At 37.0% G+C, this 21,566-nt stretch overlaps 1 protein-coding gene across 50 annotated transcripts in view; it reads left to right on the plus strand.

Moving 5' to 3' along the window:
- STAU2 (staufen double-stranded RNA binding protein 2) overlaps positions 1-21,566 on the plus strand; it is a 303,762-nt gene that overhangs the window by 39,648 nt on the left and 242,548 nt on the right. For all 50 annotated transcript variants that reach the window (XM_086336528.1, XM_086336533.1, XM_086336515.1 and 47 more), the window contains 2 exons: positions 656-815; positions 10,398-10,533. In XM_086336528.1, the coding sequence (XP_086192654.1) occupies positions 656-815; positions 10,398-10,533 (296 nt within the window). The remainder of the gene's footprint in view (positions 1-655; positions 816-10,397; positions 10,534-21,566) is intronic.

The following is a 21,566-nucleotide window of genomic DNA, read 5'->3' on the forward strand; positions in this document are numbered from 1 at the left end:
AATGGGATTTGAGTTTTAGAAAGATAGCATTAGCAGCAATCAGATGGGAGATTATTACATCCAAGCTAAGATGATGAAAGACTGTAGCCAGTGCAGCAGAGTTCCTGGCAAAGAGAGGAAGGAGATTTGAGAAATATTTATGAAGTTAAAACTGATTGGATTTGGTGACTGGGTAAAGGTTGATTGTGGAGGATTGAGAGTTTCTTGGTGACAGGATATTTAATAGGATTTCCCGACTCATTGACTAAATTGTGTTAAGTATAAAGTTTAAGTAATTAGTTTTTGTTACAGTTATAGAGACAGGTTCTTTTGGATTCTCTTACAATTTCTCTTATTCTTTGTTCTTATTCTACTTTTTTTGAGGACTATTTGAATGGCATTAACAATATGATTCCATTTAGGGAAGCTCTTTCTTCTTGATATAGTCTACCAAAAATGTACACTTAGAGCTGCCTTTAAGCCTCTGGATAGAACAGAATTCGACCTCTTAACATTCTTTCACTAGAGAGAATAAGATTTTTGTTACAAATGACCTATAAACTCAACCCTAGCTCTAACATTTTGATTCTGTGGTGTGTCTGTTTTTCTCTCAGACAGCACATTTTATTTCCTGAAAAATTTCAATGTTTTCCTGGTCTCTTTATGTTTTTCCAAGATGTTCTCAGTGCAACTGAGTCTTGGGGAGCAGACATGGGAATCCGAAGGGAGCAGTATAAAGAAGGCCCAGCAAGCCGTCGCTAACAAAGCTTTGACGGAATCCACGCTCCCCAAACCAGTTCAGAAGCCACCCAAGAGCAATGTTAATAATAACCCAGGTATGGCCCTGACTTGGTTCCTTGTGTTCTTGTCCTCTGCATGTGCTGTTCTTGTATTTTCCTTCATGCAGGCCTGTTGCATAGTCAATGGGTATTCAGACAGCAGTATAGTAACTGAAGATGAGAGAATGAAGAATGTAATTGGAGTTATTTTAAAATTCTGCTTTAATGGCTACTCTAAAGGTGTATTATTTACTTTTTAAATGTGACAAAAAGGCATTTGGATACAAAGACATGAAAATAGGACTGAGGTTTTTTTCTAAAGCAAAGATAGAAGTCATCAATTTCTCTTTCTAAGTATATAACATATAATTATTAATTAAAATAGTCTATATTTTAGTTTAATAGAAAATTATAAAATTAGTCCTAAGCATCTTACTATTTTGTTTGCTCATGTAGAGATGGTTGCCATTTACATTTAAAAACATTCATATGAAGTTTGTTAAGAAACCCACAAATCCAGTAAAACCTCCTGTGTATAATATTCTAAGAAAATGAGAGTTCTAGTTTTAAGCTCCTAAGAATAATTTTAAAAAGTTGTTCCATGCATCAACTTTAAAAAGTCGATTGCATGCAGTACCAGCAGCATTATATGTCCAGTTATCTATTGGGAAGAACAAACCTGTATTGGACACCATGCATGAATTGATAGCATCAAATTAATAAAGTTCTGTAAATTTAGTACCAGCGTTATGCCATTTACTCATCTGTTAACTTACTAATGCAAGTGGTTACCTTCTGACCAGTGTTGCTTTAGGTATTTTTGTGATGGAGTGAAAAAAGACATTTTGCCTGCCAACACTGACTCCATAGGCTGTTTAGTTAGAGTCCACATGCTCATACTCATAATCAGGTCAGCACTTCTTTCCCATGTGGCATGTGCTCTGTAGACAGTCTCCTTTTTCAAGGACTGCTCTTTTCAGAACTTCGTGACCTTCCTAATGGTAGTCCTTTTACATATGTTCAGCTTATTCCAGTATTTGTTAAGTATGGGTAAATAAGCCAAAATACTGTTAAAATTTAAAAAAAGACTCTTTTAGCTTAAAGCTAGGTAGAGGCTATATTTAACTTTCAGACTCTGTTCAGATTACTGGTTGATCATTAGCACCATACTACTAATTCTATTTATTAAGCATTTGTTTTAATACATCTAAGAGATGTAAAATAAAACCATTGTTCTTTTCTGTAAGGGTTTTAGTTATTTACATAAAACATGTAACCCAGTGGTAAAGATTAAGTACCAAGTGGGTAATAGCAGATTTCAGTATTATAGGTGATACACATGTACTGAGGTGGTTGAGGTGAGGTATAGGTCTTGAATAGAGAGCAGGCAGGTGTAGGGCAGAGGAAAGGGTATTCCAGGCTACGGGAATACTGAGGAAACTCCTTGGAATAGGAATCTGGACTGTGGGTTTGGCAAAAAAATATTTTCTTTATAGATGATTTTTTTTCTCCCCTCCCCCTGTAGATGATTTTTAAGTAGAGTAGCTAAGTGGCTCGGAGAAGACAATGGCAATCCACTCCAGTACTCTTGTGTGGAAAATCCCATGGACAGAGGAGCCTGGTAGGCTGCAGTCCGTGGGGTTGCTAGGAGTTGGACACAACTGAGTGACTTCACTTTCATGTATTGGAGAAGGAAATGGCAACCCACTCCAGTATTCTTGCCTGGAGAATCCCAGGGACGGGGAAGCCTGGTGGGCTGCCGTCTATGGGGTCGCACAGAGTCGGACACGACTGAAGCGACTTAGCAGCAGCAGCAGTTAAGTGGCTAATAAGAGATAAGACTAGAGATGTAGTTAGAAAGCAGATAGTGATGGACTGGAATGCAGCTTTAGGAAATAAATGTTATCTCTATTCGGGGATTAATTTTTACCAGCAGGTGGATGATGTGTTCAAAAGAGCAGTTTAGTTGCTCATGTTGAGTTTGACATATGTATGGAAGGTGGAAGATACTAGAAGCTAAATCAGTTAGGAAACCACAGCCATAGTTGATGGGTGAAGAGAAAGAGAAGAAACTCATGTTCATGGAATGGGCAGAAGGACAAGTGTTACTGATCCACTGGTGAAAGCCAGGCCTGTGGACCTGCCCCCTGGGGCAGAGGCTGTGAAGCACGAGCAGCTGTGTGCTGAGCTTCGGTTCAGGTCCACTCCCAGGGGCTATAGCAGGAGACCAGCGAGCAGAGGAGTCAGAGCAAGGGAACAGGAGAGTGTGAAGGCCAGTGGAGATATTCCCACCATTGAACGTTGAACTGAGCTGACAGAATGAGTAGATTTTGGGGGGGTAAATTAGTTTTTTTAACTGAATTTTTTTTTTTGTATGACATTTTATACATTTATTTGTTGCTGAGGTAAAATTTTAAAATAAATATAACTATGTATCTGCAAGTGCACAAACTATGGTTGTGGAGCCTTGATGGGATTTTGCACTGTGAATGCTTTGCAGGGTTTCCCAGAGCCTCAGAAGCCTCTCTCATAGGGGTTAAAGCCCTTCTAGTTAACTAGGTTAAACAACTCCAAAGGGAACCGCTGTTCTGCGTCCTGTCAGCCTAGATTTGTTGTGCCTGCTTGTTGGAATCGTCCGCCAGAGTCTTCTGTCATAGCTTATTTTTTTCAGTGTCATGTTTGTGAGATTCATCTGTGTTGTTAACAGTATAGTATTTTTTTGCTGTGTAATATCCCACTGCATGGCTATACCACGATTTATGTATTTATTATACTGGTGGTAGACATTTGGGTTGTTTCCAGTTTGGGGCTGTTAGAGATAAGACTACTGTGCTGTGAACTGGAGAAGGAAATGGCAACCCACGCCAGTATTCTTGCCAGGAGAATCCCATGGGCAGAGGAGCCTGGTGGGCTACAGTCCATGGGGTCGCAAAGAGTCGGACACAACTTAGTGATTAAACAACAACAACGCTATGAACATTTTTGGATGTATACATTTCTTTTGGGGGTGTAGCTAAGTAGGTTATGTATGTGTTCAGTATTATACATAATGTTCAACCTGACACATTTTCCTCCCTCTAGCAGTATATGCGACTTTCCCATGTCCTTGTCCACAAAGGGCATGCTCAGCTTTCAAAATTTCTGCCTATTCTTCTGGGGATATAGTAGTATTTCATTGTGATTTTAATTTGCATTTCCCTAGTAATTAAACTGAACATCTTTACATATGCCTGTTGGCAATAGGATCTTCTCTGAGGTTGATATATTTTTCCTGTTAAAAACTTGCATTGGCAGGTTGTTTATTTCTTTTCAGTTCTTTTATTGACTTACAGGTTTCTTAGATATTCTGGATTAATATCCTTTGTCAGATATGTGTATGGCAGATATCTTTCTGTATTCCTAATGGTACATTTTAGTAAACAGATTTTTATATTAATGAAGTGTAATATATTAGTCTTTCCCGTTATGGATAGTGCTTTTTATTTTTTTATTTTTATTTTTTTTAAATTTTATTTTATTTTTAAACTTTACATAATTGTATTAGTTTTGCAAATATCAAAATGAATCCATCACAGGTATACATATGCTCCCCATCCTGAACCCTCCTCCCTCCTCCCTCCCCATACCATCCCTCCAGGTCGTCCCAGTGCACCAGCCCCAAGCATCCAGTATCGTGCATTGAACCTGGACTGGCATTTCGTTTCATACATGATATTTTACATGTTTCAATGCCATTCTCCCAAATCTTCCCACCCTCTCCCTCTCCCACAGAGTCCATAAGACTGTTCCATACATCAGCGTCACTTTTGCTGTCTCGTACACAGGGTTATTGTTATCATCTTTCTAAATGCTTTTTAAAAAATTGAAGTGTAATTGAACATAGGTTTATATTAGTTTCAGCTGCACAACGCAATGATTTGATATTTGTATATGTTGCGAAATGATCATCACAGTGTCTCATTAACATCCGTCCCCATAGTTATGTTTTTTTCTTGCAATGAGAAGCCTTTAGATCTACCTTTCTTAGCTGCTTTCAAATATAAATTACAGTATGACTGTAGTCACCATGCTGTCATTGCGTCCTCTTGATTTGTTTGCTTTATAACTGGAAGTCTGTATCTTTTGACCCCTTTACCCACCTCCATCTCCCACCTCTGGCAACCCATCAGTCTGTTCTCTGTATCTGTGAATTCTGGTGGTGTTTTTGTGTGTTTTCTTTCTTTTAGACGCCACATATAAGTGAGGTCATGTGGAATTTGTCTTTCTCTATCTGACTTATTTCACTTAGCAAAATGCCTTCAAGAGCCATCCTATTGTCACAAATGGCAACTTTTTTTTTAATTGCTGATTAATAGTCTCTTGTTCATGTGTATCACCTCTTCATTGTCCATCCATCCATCAGCGGACACTTAGCTTGCTTCCGTGAACATGAGAGTGCACATATTAATATACTTTCAAGTTTTTTATTTTGGGGAGATAAATACTCAAAGGGGAATTGCTAGAATGGTAGTGGTTTTTTGTGTGCTATTTAAGACACCTTTGTCTCCCACAAACTTGTGAAGATGACCTCATATTATTTTTATTATTATAAAGCTTATTATAATGATAAATAATAATTATTATTTATATAAATATTATTATTATTATAAGTTTTATTATTTCATCTTCTAAATTTAGATCTAAGTTTGTCAGGAATTGAGGTTTATGTATGAGCTGAGGTAGGGTTCAAGATTTTTTTCTCCCTTTTAATACATAAACATTCAGTTAGCATTATTTACTAAAAAGGTAATCCATTCACTCCATTCCTCTCTGCACTGCAGAAGAGGGGAGATCCAGGCCTGACTTCATAGGAAGTAGATGGGCCTTAAATAGTAATTACATCCAAGAGAGGAGTTAAATTTAGTACTGCATAGGTAATCTGCCAGTTAATGAGGAGTGTATCTAAGAAGTATTTGCTTTCTTCTTCCTCTTTTTTTTTAACTTTTTTAAATAAATAATTTCTTTTATATACACACACACACTTTATAGAAAGAGTACATAGAGCTCTCAGGTAACCATCACCCAGAAATGATTAACATTGCCAAACCAATTGCGAATAAGTTATGGACATGGTGTCCCATTATCCCTTATTCCCTAAGTGCACAGAGACTGTCCACTCAGGACGCTGGCATCAATCTGGTATCACCAGACTCGACTCCCACAAACCACCAGCCCACAGACTCTCCTCACTTTTCAGTGATGACCCCAATACCGTCCTTTATAGGAGCAGCATCTCATCAGGATCACTGGCCTACTGTGTCTCTCCATTCCACTTACGTGAATGGAACTGGAACAGTTCCTCAGTCTTCCTTTTATGACCTTGACATTTCCACACACTGTATGTAGAATGCTCCTCACTTGAATTTGTCTGGTGTTTCCTCATGACTTATGCATTTTTAGCACAAACATCACAGAAGTGACCTGGGGTCATCTCAGTGTTTCATGTCTGGAGATCCAGGATGTTGAAATGTCCCATTAGTGATGACGTTGGTTTCTTGGTGAAGAGTGTGTCAGCCAGGCCTCTGTTTTGTAAAGTTAATTAATAAGTATGTTTTATTATTAAACAGTATAATTAATAAGTATTTTCTGAGGAGATACTTTGAGACTATGTAAACATTCTTTTCCTTATCAAACTTTCATTCACCTACCAGCTTTGGCATCCATTGATGATTCTTGTCTGAATCAGTGACTACTCTGAAGGTTGCCAAAGGGTGATTTTTAATTCCGTATTCTTTTTTGATTTATTAGTTAGTTGGAATTCTACCCAAGAGCTTTCTCATCCCCCTCATTTTTTTGTTTGTTTGTATCACTATCGATTCTTGGATTCCTGTTTTACCTACAGGCTTATGATATGTGTATATGTGTGTGTGGTCACATGCTCAGTCATCCAGTCATGTCACACTCTTTGTGACTCTATGGACTGTAGTCCGCCAAGCTCCTCTGTCCATGGGATTTTCCATGCAAGAATACTGACGCAGGTTGCCATTTCCTCAGGCAAGGGGATCTTCCCAACCCAGGGATTGAACCTGTGTCTCCTGCATGGGCAGGCAGATTCTGGTATTTATCACTGAGCAACCTGGGAAGCTCAGGTTGCTTCCTGAATAAATAAATATTTATTTATTATTATCATTATTTATTTTGATGCTCAAATTGTCCCAGGCTTGGCCAGTGGTATGGCTCCTCAGGTTGACTCCTGTGTCCTTCAGATAGTTCCTCCTCATTCTTTGGGCATTGCTTTCTGGCAGTAGAAGTTGTCTCTAGGTCATCTTACATTTTCTTTTCCCTGGTTACAGTCATTTTTTTAGGAGCCCTGATTGACTGACTAATCAATTCATTCTTTCAGCAAATATTTATTGAGTGACTACTGTTATATGTTCCAGGGACTTTTCTAACTTCCTACAAAGTTGTTTCTTTAAATGTTAGCAATATGTTGCTCCTTGAGAACTAGTTGTGGCATCTTTTTTAAATCTGTCTCATAACAGGAATCCGCAATTGTTGTTATGTACTTCTGTATATTTAATTAATCAGTCTTTTTATGTTTGTCATCAGTAAATGTAGAAATTTCCTTTGATGTATCTAAAAACCACTAAAAACTGATGTTTGTTAACTGTATAGCCATAAAATATATGAGGATTTCTATGTAATGGTCATCTTTATGCAACTTGGGTCTTAACCCACACATGTTGAAAACCATGGTACTACTTAGCAGTTCCTGGAGGCAGCACATAGTTCGATTATTTAAATGTTTTCTGTGACAGCGTTACTGTGTAAGTATTGGGCTGGCCAAAAAGTTTGAGTTCTCTCATAACATCGTATGGAAAAACCTGAACAAAATTTTTGGCCAATCCAATATCAAAAGGTATTCTCGTGTAGAAATGTCAGTCTTGTTCTGTAGGAAACAGATGGAGTCCCTCGCTCTAAAGAAATTGGGACCTTTTCCATATGGTTTGTGCTTTTCTGTTTCTTTTCTCCTCTCCTTTACAACACCAGTTTCTAGCATTTCTGTGAAGATAATGTACTGTAGCCTTACTTTCAAGTGAGGAATTTACATGGGATTATTTCTTTATTTAAATAATATGAATACAGTACTTTTACCAAGTTTAAAATAGAATTTTGGTGTGGGTGGCAGACATGCTGTATCCTGCCAGTGTGTTAAAATCATTTCACTGATCATTTTCAAAGACATTAGTTTTCTGTTTATGGTCACACTTAAAGGATGAGGTCTTTCAAGCTGCTGCTGCTGCTTCTTTTTTTTTTTTTTTCTATTTTTCCCCTTTGAACTTTATGCTGTTTGTGTCTGTGTGATTGTTGCAAAGAATTCATAATGACATAAATCATACAAGTGATTAGTCTGTTAATTACTAAACAAATCTTTCTGAAATAAGAAAAGTCTAAACTTCTAAAGGCGTTCATGGCTCTTTGGGGTTAAAACATCTTTGGAAGACTGTTCAGCAGTTTCTAATGAAGTTAAACATAAGCCTACTCTGTGATGTAGCCGTTTCACTACTAGATGTATACCCAGCTAAAAAGAGTGTATGTGTCTGCCAAGAGGCTTCTTGAAAAATGTTTGAAGTGGTTTTATACTTAATAGCCTCAAACTGAAAACAACCCAAATACTCCATCAATAGCAGGTTAGATAAACTGAGCAGAATATTATTCAGTGACAAAGTCTGAAATAGTGATATTCAACAAAGCCTTATTTTGAAGGAAAGAAACAAGACAAACTAATATACATTCAGATTTGAAAAACAGGCAAAACTAATCTATGATGGCAGAAGTCAGAACAGGTAAGGTGGGGAGGTGGGTTTTGACTGGGTATTTCTGGGTGATGGAAATGTTCAGATCTTAATCTGAGCGGTGGTTATATGCGTGTGTACATAGATAATATTTCATGGAGCTGTATGCTCAAGATTTGTGTATTTTACTTATACCGTGGTAAAATACTGTAAGAAACAAGAAGAGAATCCCTTTGTGCTTGACATACTCTTCCTCTGCTCTGAGTGTGTGCATTAAATTTGGGTTTGGACTAATTGGACTTATTTAATATGTTAACTTTTTCTTATCCTTTTTCTTTTTCTGCCTCCTCCTTTGTCCTCCCACCTCCTTTATTCTTTTTTCTTAGTTCCTGTTTTTATTATACTCTTCAGCGATTTCATGTGAATTCCTTAGAAATGAGACATAAAATTAGCAGCTTATGACTCTTGATGGCTTGCTTTTGGCCTGGCTGCCAGTTGTGCGTTTATGTCAGGCTCTACCACCCCTTAGCTGATACTGTGCCCCAGTTTCTCTTCTGCAATAAGTGGACCCATTTTTGTTAGTGATGAATGGAGTCTTAAATCTGTGATGCAGAAGGCATGCTATGTTATGCTCAGGTTGCTCAGTTGTGTCCGACTCTTTGCGACCCCATGGACTGTAGCCCTCCAGGCTCCAGTCCACTGGAATGGGTTGCTATGCCCTCCTCCAGGGCATCTTCCGAACCCAGGTCTCCTGCATTGCAGGTGGATTCTTTATTGTCTGAGCCACCAGGGAAGCCCAAGAATACTGGAGTGGGTAGCCTGTCCCTTCTCCAGGGGTACTTCGTGACCTAGGAATCGAACCAGGGTCTCCTGCATTGCAGGCAGATTCTTTACCAGCTGAGCTATAGGGGAGCCTGCAAAAGGCATAATTCAAATGAAATAATACAGAATTAGACTGGAAATACATTTTACTTTCTATTAAGGCTTTAGGTTCATTTTTGTAGTTTGTTATAATGTGTGCTGCAGCCCATGGGGTTGCAAAGAGTTGGACATGACTTAGTGACTGAACAACAACATGTGGAACATATATGTATATATTTTTAACTAAATAACCTTTTTTGCTGCTTAAAGTTGACGTAATAGTTGTACATTATTTGTGAATTATTATGGGATTTTTCAAACTTTTGTAAAAGTAGAGAGAGTAAGATAGTGAATATCTCTGTACTTGTCGTCAGGTGCAACAGTTACCTACATGTCCCATCTTCTCATCTCTCTGTCCTCTGAATTGTTTTGAAATAAATCTCAGATATGTCACTTCATCCATAAATGCTTCAGTATCTTTAAAGATTATTCACAGGACATTGTTTTATGTACTATTTTTTCCTGTTGTTAGTTGTAGAAAAAATTTATTTTCACTAGATAAGTGCAAGAATTACTGATAACCCTGTATTTTTTGCTAATTTTAGTTGCTTGATTACCAAAATATAAATAAAAATATTCAGATGATAATGGTTTTAATGATTAAAAATCATAAGCTTTCTGGAGGAAGTAACTGTCAAGTTCAACGGTTTTTATGACGTACAAACTAAGCGATTTATGAATGTTTGTTTCTCTTCTTTTGAAATAGTGTAACTGTAAAGTTCAATTTTTGGCCATTACTGTACAGAAAATGTTGCAAAAACCCTGAAGAGATTTCATTAGAAATGACTTTCCTGTTTATGCAGCTTGTTTATGCGCCTCCTTAGACAAATCAGACAAGGGGCCATCCACTCCTCTGTGCTAGTTATATGTAAAATAAACATACACTTGATGATTTATTATGGAAATATTTCATTTCTGTGCCTTTAATATTTCTTTTAAACAGGTAGTATCACTCCAACTGTGGAACTGAATGGGCTTGCTATGAAAAGGGGAGAGCCTGCCATCTACAGGCCATTAGACCCAAAGCCTTTCCCCAATTATAGAGCTAATTACAACTTTCGGGGCATGTACAATCAGAGGTTTGTATGTCTTCTTTGGTTTTGTTCTTATTTATTATTTTATGCATATTATCAAAGTTTCTGAAACTCAAAAGGTATTTTTGTTGTAAAGAAAGTTCACTTGGGGTATTTTTCATGGAATATAGATATATCGGGCTTATAAAGAAAAAAGTAATACATTAAAAAAAATAACTTTTACAGGAGCTCATGAGAGCCCTACGTTTGCTGCAGGCAGGACCACGTTTTAAAGTTGTTCCACAGTGTGCTGTGGAATTTTCAGTTGTCTTGCTCATTTTTTCAGCAAGCAGGTGCTTTTAGCTTAATTAGTACTTTGCTTAATTTGTCTGAATACATTGCAAACATGACTGTTTATAACTTACAGGAAAGTTATTAGGATTTACTAAGTGTTTCTGCCCATGGAATAATTTTGGGATAGTTTTAAGTGTAACAGAATTTTCTTTTGCACATGTGGCAGAATTCTGTAAAAAATCTAAGGGTTTTTATTTTTTCCTGATTATTTATAAAAGTCATATGGCTCATTGTAGAGAATGTGGAAAATGCAGAAAGTAAAAAAATACAGATAATTTGCAAACCTAGAATTAAAGACCTTTAATATTTTGATGTGCTTTACATTCTTCTTGTTCTTTTCACACAAATATATTTAACCAAATATAAATTATCCTTTATATGCAATTCTGTCTTAGTTTATGGAAGTATAATACAGGAACAGTAAAATGCACGAGTCTTCAATGTACATCTTGATGACTTTATTGTTTTATTTATGGACCTATGTATTTATAGTTTATTTGATGGCCTTTCACATCTGTGTGTCCTCATGTGATCATCACCTGTCAAGCTCCAGAACATTTCCATCCCCCTGAGAGTTTCCTCATACCTATTTGCACTTGGTATTCTTCCTCCTAGAAGTAATAACCACTCTTCTATCTCCATAGATTAGTTTTGCCTGTCCTTGAACTTACATAGACTCCTACAGCTTTTATTCTTTGTGTCTGGCTTTTTTCACTTCATATAATGGTTTTCTTGTTTTGTTTGTTTTTAGTTTTTGATTTTTGGGATTCATCCATGTTGCTTATACCTAGGTTCTACCGTTTTTTTAATTGCTGAATAATGTTCTTTGTATGAATATATCATCATTTGTTCATTTTGAACGTGGAGTATTACACCTTCTTTTCACTTAATAGAGGTATCATTTTTCATATCTTTAACCTTTGAAAAACAGTTTTGATGGCTATATTCATATGGTTGAGGTATACTTTACAAGAATTTAGTAAAGTGTAAACAAGACTTGTTTACAAGACTTTAATATACTTATTAATATACTTAATGATAAGTATATTAAAAAACACCTGTTTTTGATCATCTAGATTGTTCCTCCCCCTATTTTTGGACAATTATAAATAATGTTTCAGTAAAAAATGTTTATATGCAAGTTTTTGTTTATATCATTGATTATTTCCTTAAGATAGATTACTATAAGGGGAGTATTGGGTTAAAAAGAGTAATATAAAACCAATACAATATTGTAAAGTTTAAAAATAAAATAAAATTAAAAAAAAATAAAAAGAATAATATATTACCCAATTACATTAAAGTTTATACTAATTTCTTATAGTGTATTTCATACTATTCTGACAACATTGAGCTTGAAACATAGTCCTGATAGTTAAAAAGTGGTATATTTTTTGGTTTTATTGATAACCTGTTAGGCTCAACAGTTTTTTAAATAAATATTTATTAGTTACTTGTCCATTTTAATTGGCTAATTTTGATTGCATTGCTTAATCTGTCTTCAGATGTTTGTGTGTTGAGGATATTAGCATTAAGAATATTTGTTTGATTTTCCTGTTTTTTAAAAATGGCTTTTTTAGTTTTGTTTTTTAATGTACTCCAGTTTTAAATGTTATATGGCATAATCTATAAAATTTTTGGTGTGATTTCTCCCACAGCTTCTATGCTTAAGAAATTATTTCTCATGTTTGATCAGACATTTGTTGATGCTTAAAATTTTTTTTTAAATTGAGGCATAATTGACGTGCAACGTTGTGTAAGCTTAAGGTATAGAGAACACTGATTCGATGCATTTATATTGCAGTATGGGTGCCATTGTAGTGTTAGCTTATAACCTCTCTCCAGTCACATGATTATCATTCCTTTTAGTGTTGGGATGCTGTTGCTTTTAAAAGCATTTTGTGTATTTGCTGACAAATTATTACCGTTCAGATAGGACAAGTTATTTGTTTAATCAATAGATAATCTAATACTTTTTGGTGTCTTGCTTGGTAGTGGAAAAATTACCATTCACGATTCAGTCTTACTCAAATAATAAATGGCTCATTTAAATATTGTTGTTCAAGTTCTCTAAGAAAAACGTCCGCCTCTTTATCTTTCCTCTCCAGTGTGTCTGGGGGGGTTTACTTTATTGTCCTGGTGAGAAGGGAGGGTGCCGCTCCCCCCAACCCCCTCTTAGTGCTGGCTCATGTGGTCTTTGTGGTGTGATGTCTCTTGTCCACCAAGTGGCTGATTCCTCTCTTGTCTGCCCTGCTGAAACCTGCAGTTGGTGACTTGTAGTCCGTCTTTTCCCCTCAGGTAATGCTGTGGGAGAGTATTGACCATCTTCCTCTTGCCCTTTTGGACTAAGCTCTTAGCTCTCCTTGTCTCCTTTGGATGTGGTTCGATTCTTATCCTCTTCTGTCTTACTGGAGCATACGCTGCCAGGCTTACCAGCCCTCAACTTGGTGTCCACGCTGCATGGGAAGCACAAGAGATAAACCATTTCTCTTATGGTTGCTTTGCTTCCCTTTTTTCTGTTACATACCCTTGCCTTTCTCATCAGTCTGAGGTTACCGAATATAAATACAATTACTTGCCTACTTGAGCACAACAGATAGGTTTGATCACCTGAGATAGGAACACCTTGTCAATTTTATACTTATAAGATACTTTTCTTTTAATGTACTATAATGAATATTCAAGAGAATATTATATTTAAAGCTTAATGTATTTTGATATCTGTAGTCCTTTATTTGAAGTGAAGTTTTTGATTAGTGAACTTACTACTTTTAAATGAAAGCAGTCTAGTGCTAAAGCAATGAAAAAATCAGACAGTAATTTCTGTCTTAGGTGAGGTGACTATTTTGATCAAGGCCTAGGAGCAGAGGGAATAAGCAGTGTCAATGCTAAGAGAGAGGGGAGAACTTTGAGGCAGAAGAAAAAGCAGCACAAAGCCTGGTGCCTCGATGCCGCCCCCAGGAGGCCAGTGTGGCTGGACCGCCCTGGGCCTGGAGGAGAGGAGTGGGGCTATGAGGATGTGACAGGAGTCAGGTGGTTTGCTGATGGTTTAGTTGCTAAGTTGTGTCTGACTCTTGTGACCCCATGGACTGTGGCCTGCCAGGCTCCTCTCTCCATGGAGTTCTCCAGGCAAGAATACTGGAGTGGGTTGCCATTTTCTTCTCCAAGGGATCTTCCGGACCCAGGAATCGAATGCAGGCCTCCTGCATTGCAGACAGGTGGTTTGATTTGATTTTTTCCCCCGTTTTAGATTTTCTATTGAGTGAGTGCCTGCATTTGTGCTAAGTTGCTTCAGTCATGTCTGACTGCGATCCTATGGACTGTAGCCTTCCAGGCTCCTCTGTCCATGGGATTTTTCCAGGTAAGGATACTGGAGTGGGTTGCTGTGCCCGTCTTCAGGGGATTCTTCCCGATCTAGGGATCGAAGCTCCGTTTCTTATGTCTCCCACCTTGCCAGGCCGGTTCTTTACCACTAGCACTACCTTAAGAACATTGTCATTTTTCCGTTCTTGGCAATTTCTGGTTTCAAGGTCTGATTCCATGGTTGTCATGAGGCTGTGAGAATTTTTTAACGACTTCTCCAAACGATTATGCCTTAGGCGGTTCCCATTTAATGGATCAAGTGGACTCTTCCTTCAGATTTTTGAAGAGTCTTTAGAATTTTCTGCAGATCATAAAAAGGGTAAAAAGAAAATAAGGAAGTACTGGTAAACAACCAAACCATGTTTCAACCTAAACACTCTGCTCACAAAAGGGCAAACCTACCCATTACTTATTAGGCTGTTAACGTTATGGTTTCATATATGATCTTAATTTGCAGGTGACAACACCTGTGTGTGTGACAGGGAATTTGGAACCAAAGATCAGAGGAGACGCTCTTCTCCTTGTCAGACTCCAGATGAATTGGTAGCTTTTTACTAAGGCAGGTTCTGAAAAGTTAAGAAGTCAAAGAGACAGGTGTCATTTAGAGGGAGTTTTGAAAAGATCTTTTCATTTTCTGTTTAAAATAATATTATTTAATAATTAGATATTACTCATGCCTTTTTTGTTTTAAATTCTTTTCTGGTTAGGTTTCTCACTTGAACTTATTCAAAGGCCTAAACAGGAGCTCATAAAAAGGTCTCCCTCCCCGAGCCTGCCTCATTTTATGTTGATTGAGGGAAGAGGATTTATCCATGAGCAAACTCTGTGTATACAACTCGAATTCTGAAATACCTGGGTCTCCTTCTAATGTACCCAAGATGTTTGAAAATGAATACATCCAGGATATCTTTTTCTTTCTCATTTGGGGTAGTGTTAACTGACAGATAGGAAGTTGAATGCACACAGAAATTTATATGACAGTACAAGATGTAAGATTGGTGAACATTTTATACTTTTGTTTATATTTTTGTAATAAAGACTTACATTATCTCAAGGAGTAGAATGGCTGAAATCAGGCCTCCTGCAAATAGTTGATTAGTTTTTTTGTATTCACAGATTAAAAAAGCCTTATTGCAGGGCTAATGGCCAGAAAGCCCCTTGGTCTACTGATGCAGATAGTCAAAGGGCCACAACTCAAACTGTATAGGCTGAACATGGGAATTTCTCTGTGTGTACCTGGACGTCTCTTGGGGAAACCTTCAGGCCTGGTAAACTGTAGGGCTTTCACCCTCATTTTCCCTTTCTCTCTTTCTAGCTCTTGTCTCATTTTTCTTCTGCTTGACTTGATTTTCAAAAACACTGTCTTCCATTTGCTATACCTCATAGGCCACATAGCCCTTAGACTTGTACTAGAGGAGGAACACATTTTTGTTTGTGGATAGCTCTTAGACAAGTTCCAGGTAATCTGTTCATCCCAGAATTTGTCAACCTAGAGAAACAGGGTTTAGTCCCATCCAAACTGCTCTTCAGAGCACAGTTATTTTATAGAGTTGCTCCCTGAAGGCAAAGATGCAGAGGGAAAATTATTTCCATTATAGTCAGAATATTTGGTTCAAGTTCTTGTTCTGATGCCTTCAATCGTATGATCTTGGGCAAGGCTCTCGACCTCCCTTACTTTCCTCTTTTGCAAGATTACACTCATTCAGCAAACATTTATCTAATGACTACTCTTTGCCACATGTTGTGTTAGAGTAGATAATTTGGTGAAAGACAATATGGTAGACTATAGTTGGCTAGAGGAGGAAGACAGTGAAGAGGAACTAACAGAGTGATAGATGTCTCCATAGACTGCTATGGAAATGTTGACAGTAAGCACCTCACTCAGATTGGGGAATTAAAAGAAGCCAATTGACTTGGAATTGGCTTTGAACTGAATTGACAGAAGGAATTGACACTTGAACTGAATCTTCGAGGTTAATAAGGCATCAGCCAGCTGAAGAAGGTTAAAAAAATCAATCTAGATTTTGGGAACAAGGGCAAGGAATCCTGAGAAGTTTAGTTTATTCATGGACATGCAGGCAGTTTGGTTTGAATGGAATAAAGAGGCTGAAGCTCAGGCAGGTCGCTAATCTGGATGTCCTCAAGCGGCATGCCAAGAGATTTAGAGGTTATCCTGGAGTTGATTGGGAGCCTTGAAAGGATTTTAAGTTGAGAGATAAAATAATTGTATATTTGTCTTTGAAATAATTGCTTTTGCACTACATGGGAAATAGTTTGGATAGGCTTAAAGTTTAAGGGAGAAGGTGCATTACAAGGATGCTGTAATTCAGGCTTAATGTGATGAGAACCTGAAAGTGAAATGTAATTAATAAGCTATTTCATAACCTAAAATCCAGTTATTTCTAGTTTTACTGATAATTAACATAATGAAATTAAATCAGCTCAGATGCTTCAGAAAATCTGTTTCACCTATCAAATTTCTACTAACAGCCACAGCTGTCCACGAAGTTCTAAGTCTCACAGATTTATCTCCCAGGGAAAACGGGAGACCATGAAGCCTCAAGCAGTACCTGGATCTGCCTATAGGGACAAGTTTAACTTGCTGTGACTCATACTACACATGCTAAGAGAAAGCAACTTTTCTAACCTAGCTACCAGTGACTGGACCAGGACCTGGACACATTAGCCAAAAGCAACCAAATACTGTCTTGACACAAACATACCAAGCACACCTGATGACAAGGGGAACTTGGCACAGGAGCATGCCATGAAATTGTTCTAAATGGAACAACAGCAATCCAATATAACCAAACTCTTTGAGGAGAGAAGCTTAAATACCAGATGAATGAATAACAGACATGTCACTCAAACTTAGGTTGTATCCTAAACAATGCCATTTTATCCAAGATAATATTACACATCCCTATTATGGAAGCTGCTAAGTTGCTTCAGTCGTGTCTGACTCTGTGCGACCCCATAGATGGAAGCCCACCAGGCTCCGTTGTCCCTGGGATCCTCCAGGCAAGAACACTGGAGTGGGTTGCCATTTCCTTCTCCAATGCATGAAAGTGAAAAGTGAAAGTGAAGTCACTCAGTTGTGTCCGACTCTGAGCAACCCCATGGACTGCAGCCCACCAGGCTCCTCTGCCCATGGGATTTTCCAGGCAAGAGTACTGGAGTGGGGTGCCATTGCCTTCTCCATATTATGGAAGCGCTAGACCCTAAAACTCCTCTCTCCATATGTACTCCCAACAAACCCTCAATGCCAAAGATAGATCTTCTAATACCCTTCACTGAGGCTTTAAAGAGTGATAAAATGGACTCTTTATAAGGATCTCATATTCAGTTGAAACTGAACATAGTCAAAACTGAATTCCTTCTCTCTCCAAAGGTCTACTCCAACTCCTCTCATTGTGAACACTATTACAACATATGTGAAAGTCACCCTTCATGGCCTCTATCATGCAGTCTCCAAGTCTGCCTCCTAAATATCTAGTCACTGTCCCCTCTTCTCCATCTTCAAAGTTTATAGGCTGATGACTAGCTGCTAATTATTGTGATGTTGGCTTACTAGGTATTTTGAACCTGTTTAAACAATCAGTCTAAGTGTTACCAGTTTGTAATGCCTTTCTCAAAAGTATGTTGGAAAGTAGAACAGTTGAGAAATTGAATGTTTGTAAGGCAATGGCACCCCACTCCAGTACTCTTGCCTGGAAAATCCCATGGACGGAGGGAAGTGACTTAGCAGCAGTAGTATTAACAAGTACAGAGCTACAATTTTGCTTTCTGCCACTAGATGGCGCTTGTGTACTGATAAAACAACCTACACACTTTTTAAGTTCTCTTTGGTTAATACTCCAAGGCTTATGTTTATTGATTAGTGACAGGTTAAATTATATAAAATTGCCAGTTTTGACCTTGCTTTGACCTGTAAATATTACAGTTTCGTATAGTTCAACCTAATAGGAAAAATTTAGCTAAGTACATAATTCTAAAGCCTCTTGGATAAGTGAAATAAATCAGTTCAGTTCAGTCACTCAGTCATGTCCGACTCTTTGCAACCCCATGGACTGCAGCACGCCAGGCTTCTCTGTCCATCATCAGCTCCCGGAACTTGTTCAAACTCACGTCCATTGAGTCGGTGATGCCATCCATCTCAAATAAATATGAAGTGGTAAAAAGCAGAAACTCATTCTAAATCTGATTTTACCTGTTATGTATTATATTTCTTGATTTGTTGAATATATTCTTTCTCTTTTATCATATGCTTTATTCATGAAATGTATGTCAGAACTTTTCAAAATGATACTTTTTAAAAATAGTATTTTTTTATGAAGATATCACTTTATAGAATAGATGTAGAACTGAAAGACTGCAAGACAAAACTTTCAGTACTTCCTCATATTTTTATATAGGATTATATTAATTAAATTAGGGATGCTTTTCATTTTGGGAAATAAGTCTAAACCCATAATAAAGAAAGATTAAACTCTCATAAGCCAGAAAAGAGAATTTGAATAGGTTACCAAAGCAAAAATGAGGGAGAATGAACTGGAATTCAATGAAGCCAGGAATCAGAGAGCCAGGGAGATAAAGGTAAAGGAAGAATTATTTGGGTCAGAAGCTCTTGTCTTAGGCAGTCTTATTTAAAATTAAGAAGAAGAACTAGTAACTGAAAGAAAAATAAAGAATAGGAACTACTGTACATTGTAACCCTTTAAATAAAACAAAACTAATTGCTTGGTTAAACTAGATGCAACACTCTTCATTTTATGAAATCGAAATATAGCTTTTTTCTTTAAAGTGCAATATGAAGAGGGTCTCTCAACATCTGTTTCCCCAAGTATAGGATTAAAAATCAAATTATTAAAAAATATTTTGGGGGTTTATGTTCTGGCTGTGATGAAATAATTGGGACTAGATTTACCCTCTCACTATAAAATCTAGAAAACCTGGATATATTTTTATATTATATATGAACTGATATGAAGAGAAGTTGTGAGTTAAAGATGTATATTGATGCAGGGCAAAAAATAGTTAAGAATACAATAGTGGAGATAAAAATGGGATCATAAAATGTAATCTAGAAGAAGGCAGAAAAAAGGTAGAAAAAGGAGTAATGAACTCATAAATAGAAAACAAAGAACAATGTGATCTAAACACAATTATATTGATAATTATGTTAAATGTAAATGGTCTAAAATACTGGTTAAAAGTTAGAGTGTCAGATTGTATAAGACAGCAGGAGATACAACTATATGATGTATAAAGAAATCTACTTTATTTAAAAATATTAAAAAAATTTTTTTTAATTTTTTATCAGGTATAACCAATTAACAATGTTGTAAGAGTTTCAGGTGAACAGTGAAGGGGCTCAGCCATACATATACATGTATCCATTCCCCCCAAACTCTGCTCCCATTCAGGCTGCCGCATAACATTGAGAAGAGTTCCCTGTGCTACATAGTAGGTCCTTGTCAGTTATCCATTTTAAATACAGCAGTATATACATGTCCATCCCAAACTCCTTAACTATCCCTTCCATCCATCCTTCATCCCCACCCTGTAACCATAAATTCATTAAGTCTGTGAGTCTGTTTCTGTTTTGTAAGTAAGTTCACCTTTATCTAAAGAAACCAATTTTAAATATAAAGACGTAGATTGGTTAAAAGGATGGGAAATGATATTCTGTGCAATCATTAATTATAATAAAGCTGGAGTGGCTATATCAGATAATGTAGACTTTAGGACAAGGAATATGACAAGGTATAAAATTATCAGTGATAAAAGGGTAAAATCATCAAGAAGACTTAACAGTTCTAAATATACATGCACCTACTAACAGGCTTTAGAGTAAGTTAATAGAAATACGTACTGCTGCTGCTATGGACTGAATTATGTACTCCCAAGATTCACACCCCCCAAAGTAATGGTATTTGGAGATAGGATCTTTGGAGGGTAATTAAGCTTAGATAGATCATGAGGGTGGGGCCCTCAGCGTGGAATTAGTGTCCTTATAAGGACAGCCACAGACAGCTGGCTTTCTGCACTTTGCCCCTCTCCCTATGTGAGGACATAAGAAGTTGGCTGTCTACAAGCCAGAAAGAGAGCTCTTTCATCAGAAATTGGCCATGCTGGCACCTTGATCTTGGACATCTGGCTTTCCACAACTGAGAGGAATTTAATTCCTGATTAAGCCTCCCAGTCAATGGTAAGTTACTAGGACAGCGCAAGCTAAGACATTGATAGAATTCATTAACACTGTCATCCAGGGTTATGAAACCCTCCTTCAATAACAGCAGAATATACATTATTTCCAAGTGCACATGCAGTGTTCAGCAAGACAGGATATGCTGTGCTATTAGACAATTTTCAGTAAATTTAAGAGACTTGAAATGATACAGACTCTGTCGTCTGACCACAAAGGGAAAAAGTTAGAAATATCATAAAAATATCTGGTAAATTCTGTAAATTCTGTAAATATTTGGAAATTTAAGGACACATTTCTAAGTAATGCATGAGTCAAAGGAGAAGTCACAAAGAATACTAGAGAAGTATTTTGAACTAAATTAGGGTAAAAATGAAACATTGAAATATGTGGGTGCAGCTGAAGTTGTGCTTGGAGGAGAATGTATATTTTTAAATGCTTACATGAGGAAAAACAGATCCAAAATTAATGCTTTAGGTTTCTACCATAAGAAACTGGAGGAAGAAGAGCATATTAAATATCAAAATACAGAGAAGGAAATGGGAAAAATAGGAGCAAAAGGTGATGACATTGAAAACGGATAAACAACTGAAAAAAAAAAAATCTCAGTGAAATCAATGAAATAAAAAGTAATTCTGGGAAAAGATCTATAACATGATAAATTTCTAGCTAGACCAACAAAAGAGAGATTGTGAACTTATATTACTGCCAATATCAGGACTAAAAGAGGGAATTCTACTGATACCAAAAGAATTATAAGGGAACCTTAAGAATGACTGTTTCTAGATTTGATCTCTTAGATCATTGGTTGGCAAACTGTGACCTGTAGGTTCGTTGCCTGTACTTTTATTCGAACATAGCCATGTCCATGTATTCATATATTGTTTTGGGCTGCAACTGTAACAGTAGAGTTGAGTAGTTGTGACAGACTATTTATATATGCCCTGCAAGCTTAAAGTGTTTACTGTCTGGTTCTTTAAGGAAAAGTTGACTGACTTAGGTGCAAATTTGTAAGAAGGCACAAATGACCAAAACTGACTTAAAGACAATTAGAAAAATCTCAGTAAACCCTATTAAAGAAGTTGAGTTTATTTTAGAAACTTTGCCAGAAAGAAAATTCAAATTGCAAACGAGTTCACTAATAATTTCTACCAACATTTGAGGAGGAAATACT

This window comes from Bos grunniens, chromosome 14, assembly GCF_055505025.1.
Source record: "Bos grunniens cultivar Pamir isolate PY7600 chromosome 14, Bosgru_T2T1.0, whole genome shotgun sequence".
Lineage (NCBI taxonomy): Eukaryota > Metazoa > Chordata > Mammalia > Artiodactyla > Bovidae > Bos > Bos grunniens.